An 11,829-nucleotide genomic window follows, 5' to 3' on the forward strand; every position below is an offset into this window, starting at 1 on the left:
AATTTTTTGTCTAAAAAAATAAACCATTTTGAAACCAAATTATTTTGTCACTAAAAGTCTATTTATTCGTGACAATTTTAAAATTTTGTTGCTAAATGCCTTGTTTTTGACTTTTCGGGACGACCTTTTAGCAACTATCCTCATGACAATGGAAATTGGTCCTTAAATATCTTATGCAACAAAAATTTCACTTTTAGAGACCAAAACATTTGGTTTCTAAAACTCTTATATGTTGTAATGATTGTTTAATTGAACTGAGATATTTATAAGATTTATTGTCTGACTTAATCGTTGGAGTGTCCCGGGTGGACGAGCCACTGGCCTTGTTATCTTCTTATGTGCAAGTGTTGGATTTATTTATTATTACACATAACTCTATGACTTAATTCTCAAGGTCTCAACAAAGAGATCTGATTTAATTGTGAAGTTAAAATTCAACATTAAATAATATAAAATGATTGATCCCACTATTCAAACTTACAAAAACGGTAATGATAGAGATCACTAAAAATGATATTCTAAAACAATCACTAATGATGTGACATCCACTTAAAATAAAATAAAATAAAAAACAGACACAACAACACTGTGGCAGTGGGTGAGACCTATTGCCACATCATTAGTGATGGCACTAATTAATGCTCTCACTCATTTTTCCTTACAGAAATTAGGTTGGGACATGAAATGACCTTACTTGAGGAGCACTGGAGCAGTCAATAATTTTCAAGAAAACAATAACAAACAACTCACCAGACTCACCACAGAAAAATGTGAGGAAACTGTTCAATTCAAATTATGGTAAACAAAAAAATATAGAACTCATAGAAACAAAATTGAAACTTAACTTTATACTTATAATAGTGTGGTCAAAATTGTGAGTAAAATTTTCAAATTTATTTTATGGGCACCTAGTGTTGCTTGCTGTCCTGTAAAACTGGAAGAAAGCCGAAAACATGGTAAAATTCTGAATTTATTAATCGGAAATTTTGGACATTGATGGCGATCGAACTTTGGGGTCCGTGCATGCAACTCGTGACCTTGTACGACCCACACCCACAAACAGTAATCAAAATAGAGAAAGTAACAAAAGGAAGAGACTGCCCCGTGACACAACAGATCACAAAACTACAACACACTCTACTCTTGCGCCTTCTTCTAGTCCCATTCCTTACAATTCCAGGTTAAATACTACAAATATAAAGTAAGTGATAAAAACCCAACAAACAACACCGAAAGATACCTTACTATTATTACTACTATTAGCACCACACAAATCACCACCTAACAAAAGATCCCAATAAAAAAACAAAAAACACACAGTGAGAGAGAGAGAGATGATGATGATGATGGTGATGGGGAATCTCAGGTACAGAGTTCACGAGCGACACCGAGCCTAGAATTGGGGATGTCGAAGAGGAGCCTGTGGTTTTGTTGCTGCATGTTGGCAATGACATTGAGGACTGAGTTGACATTGTCAGGCGCTGCTGCCATGGCTAGACATGTGATGCTTCCTGCTGTGCTGTGGATCAAGTAGTTGTCTGGTGGTAGTGTCACGTTCATCCCTGTGAACATAAGTGTCACCGTTGGCGCCACTATGGGGAACGAATAGCACGTGTCGAATCCTCCCAATGTTGTCACCGTCGCGTTTACACCTACCCTCCTTCGGAACTCATCTCTCACCGCTATGTAGGCTGGCTGGACTAGTCTCGTGAACACCGTCCCTGATACATACATGCATATGTTTAAACCAATCACACTCATGTTTGAGGGGGTAATTATAATCGATACATGCTATTCCATAATATTATGATTGGTGGAGAAAATAGGTAGATAAAGTATTGTATTGAGTGATTAGAAAATATAAAGAGACATATCGAATGATGATTGGTTAAGGAGTATAAACACGTGATATTTTGAAAATATTAGTAAATAATTTTTCATTTTTGAGATAATTTAAATAAATGCATATTTAAAATTTTTATAAAAACATACATAGAAAAATTTTAAAAATGATGTAAATATATTTTTTTTAACTAACAGGGTGTCAACAAATTTATTTATTTCTCTGATTACTGCTACTACCACCTGCGACCGACTGCCATTGCCGCTGGTCATTGGCGGAACTACATACCAACTGGGGGCTATGACTTCCATATTTTTTGAAAATTATATTAATACTATTATTATATTTTAAAGAGTATTTGTCAAATGATTAATGAAATTGTCCCCTAATTTTATAAAATAAAATAAAATAAATCACTTTTGTAATTTTTTATGTTATTAATATTTCATCACCTATAAGATAACTCTAATTATTTCACATGCCACTAGCCTCTGTTTGGCAACATAGGTTTTGGGATTTTTTGGCTATTTTAGCCACAAAAGACAAAATAGGCTATTTTAGCCACAAAAAACAAAACATCACATCCAACTCATAATCATTACACTCTTCTCTCACAAAAAAAAGCTAAAAAAGCCAAAAAGCCAAAAAGTCCTTCCCAAACTAAGCTTTTTAGCCCAGGCTAAAATAGCCAAAAAAGTCAAAAAGCCAAAAAGCCAACCCACTTCCCAAACCAACCCTTAAATATAATCTGAAAGATTTTATTTATATAAGAGGCAAATGTTACTTCCTTTAATTTCTTTTATTTTAAAAATAAAAGTGCGATGTATACTTTTATTTACTATATTATTTTAGTGAATAAAATGACTTAATTAATAATTCAAAATTTTAAAAAATAATAAAATAGCAAATTTTTAGATTTATTTATTTATTTCTCATAAATTATTTATTTTTTAAAATCTTTATGTAAGAAATTATTTTGTGTTAGTAATGTATTAAAATCAACTCTATTACACACTCATGACATAATTTTTGGTTAATAATGCTATGATAACCATGTTTATAAACAATATGTAATTTATTATCTATTTTCTTTGAATTAGCACACTAAGGGTGGATATCGGCCTGATAGTCCGCCCAACCTAACTTGACCAGCCAAATACGATATATTTAGGGCATAGGAAAAATATTTAATCCATAGGACCGAGTTGAACAAATATTTTTAACTCATTTAATTTTCAAACTAGGTTTGGAATAAAGAGTATTCGAAAGGCCTGGCTTGGCCAGGCCAACCCATTTAGAAAATATGAATTTTAAATTTAAATTATTTAGTTACAAAATAAATTAAAATAATAATAAAAGATAAAAGAAGAAAATACGTAGATTTTTTTTTTCATAACTTAAACTAAGGTACTTTTTAAAAATTATATTTATTCTATTGAATTTTATTAATATTTTAAAATTAAATAATTCTTAAAATAATTAAGTTAATTTAATACCCTTCAAGTCAAAAAAAAAAAAATTATATCTAAAGGATTAAATTGATGGACTTGAGATTTAGATATTATTTTAAAATTGGACTTAGGATGACAAGATTAAGCCCAGGTCAACCAATGTCAAACTTAGATGAGACATTTATTCTTATTATCTAATGTCGGCCGAGCCTAAATCCGACCCAACTCAATATTTATCCACCCCTATTATTAAGTTAAATACATAGACTTGAAATTTAAAATTATGTCTAGTTCCCCGACGACTGCCCGTTCCCAAGTCACTGTCAATTGCTGTGTCCTGGATCACACTTGCGCGTGCGTACGCCAAGTGCTCCATTCACATGCCATGTGCAAGACTAGTACAATTTTATACACAATTAAATTATAGATGATAACAAAAATATATATACGAGTGTAAGATTTTTCGTGAGACCCATACCCACAAGTATTTATTTTTTAATAATAAAACAGCTTCCCACTTTACTCATAAATAATAATAATAATAATTTTATTTATAAATTTTGACACGGAAAATGGAAGTCATTCATGTTGTATGTACCATGCACTACACAAGGCAAAAAGTGAAATTTAGAGATAGAACCGCTAAGGATTCAAATCGAGCTGAGTTTTAATATATTTGAATTTGTTTATTAAAATTTTAATGACTCCAAACTTGAGTCCGAGTTCAATAAAAATATAACAAACCGAGGTCGAATCAAGTTGGCTTAAGTTTGACTCAAGCTCGAGCATGTTTACGAGTTTTAACGAGACAAAGAAATTATAAATCTATATTTACATATGAGACTAACTTTACCATTGAAACTTTAATTATACAACTATATATACAATATATGTAAACATACTATAAAAAAAAAAAAAATCAATGTCTTATTAAAATAATAATATCTACTACTACTATTATATAAATGTATTATCTATAGTTAGCTATTATTTACATATAAATAAATTTAACTATTATTGACATTTATATTATTTAAATATATAAATAACATATTTATCATATTTTTTATATATATTTTTACATTATTTAATATATAAATAATATATTTATTCTATTATTTAAATAAATGTTAAACAATCCAGCTAACGAGTCGATTTTAGATTTGTTTATTAAGGTTTTAACAACTTTAAGCTCGAACTCGAACACCAAAAAAAAAAATAATAATAAATTTAATTAATCGACTTCGAACGAATCTTTACCAAGTCAAGTTCGAACCTATTCACGAACGAACTGACTCTAATTATTTAGAGCCTTACCTGAAGGTATTTTATTAAAGTTTAGCAGTTTAATTTATTATTATTATTATTATTATTATTATTTTTTTTTTAGCTCATTTAAGGACATAAAGATTCTCTTTTGTTTAGATTCAATTGTTTTTTTACCCATTAATTTGGTGCTGGGGACCTGGAAAATTCCCACGGAGATCTACCCCTAAAACAAACATGTTATCATTAAATAAATAAATAAATTTAATAAATCGAGTTCGAACAATTCTTTACCAAGCCGAGCTCAAACCTATTCACAAACTACCTAGAGGTATTTTATTAAAGTTAAGCAGTTTAATTTTTTATTATTATTATTATAATTATTATTATTCTTATTCTGTTATTTTTAGCGCATTTAAGGACATAAAGATTCTCTTTTGTTTAGATTCGATTGTTTTTTTACCCACTAATTTGGTGTTGGGGAAATATAAACTTCCCACGGAGATCTACCACCTAAAACAAACATGTTATCATTAATTTTTTAAATAGATTGTCTTCTCTACTGTTCATTCACCCAAAACAAAAGTCTTCTCTACTGTTGGAGTTCAATCTCCCTAGTATTTAATGGACCTACATCAATAATTTTTATAAGAATAACACTTTAAACATAAAATTTAGATTTACCTTTCAAACTCAATAATACGACAATCTATTAAAATATTTAAGACGACTTTTTTTTCGTATAAATTTTTTAATTATTAACCAATCATATAACTTATAAATCATTAAATTTAAAAAATAGGTTTATATTATTTTTCTTTTAATAAATTAAGGCTCAGCTAGTGTAATTTTAGTGTCAGCTTAGTCTAAGAGAAAGGCGATGCCAAAGATTGAATAAAGGCACTAACCACTGCCACTCTATTGCTCTCGACATGATGTCACAATCTCCCACTACCTCCTTTTTTTTCCTTCCACAGAAAATTTTGGGGCTTTTTTGGCTATTTTAGCCACAAAAAACAAAATAGCCTATTTTAGCCACAAAAAACAAAACATCACATCCAACCCATAATCATTACACTCTTCTCTCACAAAAAAAGTCAAAAAAGCCAAAAAACCAAAAAGCCCTTCCCAAACCAAACTTTTTAGCCCAGGCTAAAATAGCCAAAAAAGCCAAAAAGCCAAAAAGCCAACCCACTTCCCAAACGTAGACTATATAAAGCATGGATTGGTTTTAAATATCGATTGGGTCCATCTTACCATTAAACTAAAACAAGTCATATTGAAAAGTTGATAAAAAATTAATTTTTTAATTTTTTTAATAAAAAAGCTGACTTTTTTTGACTAAAACAATTAACTTCTTTAACTAAAAAAATTAAAAACTTAAAAAGCTGACTTTTTTAACTTCTTCTCAAAACACCCGCCTTTTTTAGCTTATAATGTGCCATGCCACTTCGTGGATGGAAACACATGATAAGGTGGTTCTAAACTTTTTTGACTCACATCTTTTACCTAAAGTTTCGCACCATGATTCTTACCATGTACCAAAATAACTACGAGCATTGTAAATCAGTTTAAAATATAGTAATTATAAAAATTTGAAGTCTTAGTCGGTATGCATTCTGCTACAAGTAAAATTTGTGATTTTACTTGTATCCGAGCATAAACTTCCACTTCCACACCTCTATGTTTTTTGTAATTATTTAATTTATTTTTCACTAATTTATAATTTTTCTAAATAACTTTATGTCAAGTATATGCCAGAAATTTATTAAAAGAAAAAATAAATATACCGGAATCAAAAATTGTCCCTGCGCCGGTGATCGAATTAAATGCCAATGCTTGTGGAGGGATGCTAACAATTCGCCGGCCGACTCTAATGCCGAACATGTTCACATAGTAGAGCGATGATCTCCTAGGGTTCCTCAATAGCTGAGTGTACTTGATCCTCTTGGGTTGGCCAATGGGTCCAAGTCTTAGTGAACCAGAGAAGTTGCCAGACTTGAAGCTGGGAAGGCAGTAGGAAAATGTAGACTGGTAGATATTCTGGGTCTGTGACAATAGTGAGAGTGGGCCTCGACCCAAGCCCAAAAGGCCCTGAGGTGGCACAGAGCTGCCTGTGGCTTTTTGGATGCAACCGAAGGTATATCCAGGGACGGAATCGGTGGCAAGCATTACGGTGTCCTGTGAGAGGTTCGACACCACGGTGGAGCCGCCATAGGTTAGGTTGAAGCTGCACGCGCTGCCCTCGCACGTGGGATTTGGCACCTGAAAATTTTTCACCAACCAGTATTACAAACTCAAAATACAATTCTATTTTCAAATTATATTTAAAAAATTCTACTAAACGCAACTTTTATATTCTTAAATGCACTAAAATAGGGTTTCAAGAAAATAGAAAATAATAAAAATGACATCAACCAGTTTTCACCAACACAAATGCTAGGGTTACAAGAAAAAAAAAAATTTAAAAACAAATTTTTCTTACAAATATTGTAATATATATATATATATATATTTTTTCTGAATTTATGGACATGTTGTGTATATGAAGATTCAGAAATCATCTTTGCTCCGGTGTATGTTATTTTAGGCATTGATTGCCTTGGTATTGGAAGCGTGTTACTCACGCTATACGAGTGCGTGAGCAATTTAAGGTCTTTGTTTTTTGGTTTACATTTTTAAAAATAATTTTTAAACGGATTTTTATTTATTTTTTTTGAATTTTAAAAAGAAATAATTAATTTCTTAACTATTTGAAAATATCAAGATTAGACGTATTTAAAAATTAAATAAAATATAAAATAATTTTTGAAAGATCAAATAAAAAAGACACTGAGCTCTTCAGCGAAACGACAGTCACGGATTAGGTTGATGATTTTTTATTTTACCTTTGTGGGCCCATTAATGATCTGGGGAATTTATCTTTGACATTTTGGTTAATTTATTTGAGAGGATAGATGTTTCGGTGCAATCAACATCATATGTAATCACATCACAAAGTTATGTAAATTTTTATAAATTTACATAAGTGATATTATTAAAATGTGTAAATTGAGCATAAATTTTTATAAGTTAGTAAAAATTTACGTGATTTTATAAATTTATGCGAATTTGTATTTAACTTACATATTTTTATGAAATTACTTAAGTAAATTTGTAAAAATTTACTTAATTTTGTGGTAAAATTGAATATGGTGACAGAGAATTTTCCATAGGAAAGAGTCACGTTAATATATTTTTATTTTAAATTAAAAAATTTAAAATGACATGATAATGATAAGTACAATATTTTAAATCTTAATAAAAATTTCAATTACAATCTTTAATAAAAATTTCAACTACAACCTGTAAGCTCTCGTTTGGCACAAAGGTTTTGAGGGGTTCAAATGTTAAAATTTACACAAAAAAGATAAAATAGATTAAAAAATTAATAAGATTAAATATTATATATAAATCATAATTATTTTACTTTTTTTCTCATAAAAGTTAAAAAAAAATCAAACCAACCCAAATAAGATTTTTTAACTTAAGCTAAAATAATCCAAAAAAAAAAATTAAAAATTAAAAAAACCAACCATATTCACAAACGAATCCAAAGTGTGATTTATCATGTTATATGAATTGTATCATCAAAAGATGGTCAATTTTAAGCCCTATTGCTTACGCATTGTTGTGCTGGTAGAGGACATTAGGCAACGTTTGATTAGTTTTTAAATTAATATTTAGATCAAAATATTAAAAATTATGTTTAGTTAATAAATTTTTTAAATTATTTTTTCTCCTCTCTCCTTCTCTTTTTTTGTTAATAAATTAATCAATCATTTTTTCTCCCTCTTCTCTCCTCTCTCCTTTTATGTATATCAATCAATCAATCAATTAAATTTTTTCTCACATCTATTTATAATTTAAAATATATATATATAAATCTTTCCAAAATTATTTTTAAAACTCATAATCAAACATTTTTTTAATTTTTAATTTTTTTTTTAACAACTTATCTTTTAAAATACAATTAAATTTCTTTATCAAGTAGAGATACCAAGGGAGCCTTAGATAGGACCACTGTTTGACCATTTTCAAAAGAAAGGGACCCGCTGTCACGTGTGGGGTTCAAAATCCACCTTTGTTTCTAATTTTTTAATTTTAAATAAAATTATTGACAAATGTTAAAAGAATTATTTTTGTAATTGAAAAAATAATGGATTTGAATTTTTTTTTTTTAACTTTTCAATTACTACAAAAATAAAAATAAAAACAAAAATCGAAAAAGAAATGTTACTTTTTAGATACTTGTCAAACAAAATGAGTTTAAAAAAAAAAAAAAAAAAAAAGTAATTTACTTAATAGTCCAAAAAATTACTTGAAAAAATAAATAAATAAAGTGCCTACGCTACACTATTGTATACATTGTTGGACAAAGGTAAAACACACAAAAAGATTTGCTTGCATTAATTAAAACTTAAAAACACTTTAGAGAAGAAAAGATAATAATTCGTGTGTTTGGTTTGAGTTTTCTGGATTAAGTTTTTTGAAAATTGAGTTTTTTAATTTTCGTATTCTTTTATTTTTAGTAAATATTTTTTAAATTTGAAATATTTTTTTTTTACTTTTTAGATGCATCTTAGTTAGATGTATCTAAAAAGTAAAAAATTTGTGAAAAAATATTTTAAAAAATTAATAATTATATAAAAATACAAAAAATGTACTGAATTCTTATATTTTTTTTTGTATTTTTGATATTTAGTGAATTTTTAAAAGATTTTTTTTACAATTTTTTTCCTTTTTAGATGTATTTATGTTAGGTGTCTCTAAAAAGTAAAAAAAATTGCTTAAAATATTAAAAAAATTTAGTAAAAATAAAAAAATACGAAAAATAAGAAAATAAAATTTTCTAAAAAGTATTTTCTAAAAAATGAAAATAAGCAAGCTGAATGTCATCATTTTATCAATTAATAACAGAGATACGACCATTCGCTAGCGCCATATCAGGCCAATATGTCTCCTACTTAGGATCTCCATTCTTGAGTGAATTGGATGGATTGATTGGGACTTGTTAATATTAAAATGTGAGAAAAAATGTATTAAAAGTGTGTAAAAAGATTATAAAATATTTTGAAATTTATAAAAATAATATTCAATTTCATAATGAATGTCTCGGGATCTAAATATATTTTGTGTTTTTCTTATATTTTGAGGACACTCGTTAGGAAGACACTCATCTTATAACAAAAAAATTAAAGAAAGGAGAAAGAAAAAAGAAATGTAATTAACATATATAGTGAGCAAAACAAGGTTAGTTTAATTAGAAATGGTGTGTAAATGTAATTTGTTAGTTATAGACTATAGAGGGGCATTTTGGTAAAAAATAAACTTCTTGATTTTTAATTTTTTTAGTAAAAAAATCAGATTTAATCCAATTTTTTTGTCAAAAAAGTCACCAAAAAAATTAAAAAATTAAAAAATTAACTTTTTATCAACTTCTCGGATAGTTAAGTAATTGAATTATATACCTGCTTGCACTGAGGAGCTTGGCAACCAATGGTCTGGAAAGTGGTAGACTTGACAGAATCAAACAAGGTAGAAGAGCAGCCAAGACAACCAGAGCAAGGTACCCAAGCAGCGTCATTACTTGTATCCATAGCCATGAGAAATGTCTGAGGTGGTGTGCCAATCTTGGCCCTCACTATATAAGTTGGGCTCTGTATGATCTGCCTCCCTGAAGCTATCGGCACTATCGACCTCCCTGCGACGAGGCTGGCCAGGTACTGAAGCCTGGCTTGGTCTTTGCTCTGCATTTCAAGCACACTCTCTTCCCATGACACTCCTCCTAATTGCTTGAACAATGGAGAGCAAGGACTGTTCGCGTGAAACACTCGCAGGGTTGAGCCCTGGTCCGGTGTTGCCTCACACTTTGCTGACTTTGGGCCTTGGCCTGCGCTTGCTGAGACAATGAGAATGGTTACTAGTAGTAGTGAGAAGAGAATGGCTACAAGTGGAGGAGGCATTGAGATTGAGGTGCCCATGGCTATGGTGTGAGTTTTGCCTCTGTGTTTGTATCTATATATATAGACCCAGTGATCAGTCGGTGGTTACCAGCAAGTCAGTGGCTCATTTCGAAATCAATAATGGTAGATATCATGAAATAAGTATCATAAAAAGGTTTCATGAAGATTTTTTATTATTGGATTAGTTTATAGTGTTTGTAGTGTTTTATTGTATATTATACAATTACCTTTAGATTAGTTTCATGAAACTTTTTATGATATTCTTCTCATGATACGTAACATTATTCTTTGGAAATGGATTAAAAGTTTTTAATTTTTAATCACTTCCTTCTTTCAAAAAAAAAAATTTGAAAAAAAAAAACTAAAAAATAACTTTTTAATCATCTTTTCAAAACACTCCTCTATATCACAAAATTATCCAGTATTTTCCCAACAATGTACAATTTTATTTATTGATTGACATTTTAAATATTAGTTTTATAATTCTATCATGATAAAATAAATTATTAATTTAAAATATCGAATTTTAATAGTATCACTACAACATATAAGAGTTTTAAAAATAAAAAAATTTTGGCCTTTAAAAGTGAAAATTTTGTTACAAAAGACATTTAAGGATCAATTTCTAATATCATGACGATGGTCATTAAAAGGTCATTCTAAAAAGTAAAAAATAAGGTTTTTAATAACAAAATTTTAAAAATGTCACTAATAAATACACTTGAAGAGACAAAATAATTTGATCTCAAAATGATTTATTTTTTGACACAAAATATTTGATCTCAAAAAGATAATAATTCATCACTAATATTCAATTTTCGTTATTAAAAATATAATAATGACATTTTTTATAATAAAAATATTTGATCTCTAAAAAATAATTATTTTTAAATTTTAATTTCTAAAATTTTAATTTTTTATAATGTATTGAATAATTTCTGTAGCTAGTGGGCACTATGATATGAACTGATTTCAATAGTATTGAATAATTTCTCTGGCTAGTGGGAGGGAGAATGTAGACCATTCAACTGAGCAAGTTAGCTAACAGACTGTACTCCATTTGCTTTTAGTGCCGTAGCTCTCGTGCCTATATAAAATGGGTAGATTTTCCTACATCAGGAAAATTTTGTCATCAAAATGATCATAAAAAATTTATAATTTTTAGATTACTTTAATTAGTGTATGGTATTTTATTCTAAGTATAATCTAAGGGTCACAAAATTTTTATAATTATTTTCATGAAAAAATTTTCATGATACCTAAC

At 28.8% G+C, this 11,829-nt stretch overlaps 1 protein-coding gene across 1 annotated transcript; it reads right to left on the minus strand.

Annotated features, from left to right (window-relative positions):
• Positions 1-954: 954 nt before the first annotated feature.
• On the minus strand, positions 955-10,728 carry LOC114280903 (aspartyl protease AED3). Its single transcript, XM_028223305.2, has 3 exons — positions 10,071-10,728; positions 6,351-6,825; positions 955-1,721 (listed from the first exon to the last, which is right to left on the minus strand). The coding sequence occupies exons 1-3, from the start codon at positions 10,581-10,583 to the stop codon at positions 1,363-1,365; spliced, it is 1,347 nt and encodes a 448-aa protein (XP_028079106.2). The 5' UTR covers positions 10,584-10,728; the 3' UTR covers positions 955-1,362.
• Positions 10,729-11,829: the final 1,101 nt, after the last annotated feature.

The sequence above is a fragment of the Camellia sinensis genome, chromosome 2 (genome assembly GCF_055761805.1).
Source record: "Camellia sinensis isolate YWXY chromosome 2, ASM5576180v1, whole genome shotgun sequence".
Classification (NCBI taxonomy): Eukaryota; Viridiplantae; Streptophyta; class Magnoliopsida; order Ericales; family Theaceae; genus Camellia; species Camellia sinensis.

Excerpts from the sequence above, each read along its gene's own strand:
- LOC114280903 (XM_028223305.2), bottom strand. The coding sequence starts at position 10,583 with ATGGGCACCTCAATCTCAATGCCTCCTCCACTTGTAGCCATTCTCTTC. Across the intron at positions 6,826-10,070 it reads AAGCTCCTCAGTGCAAGCAG|GTGCCAAATCCCACGTGCGA; the intron begins GTATATAATTCA and ends AAAAATTTTCAG. Across the intron at positions 1,722-6,350 it reads AGGGACAATTTTTGATTCCG|GGACGGTGTTCACGAGACTA; the intron begins GTATATTTATTT and ends TGTATGTATCAG.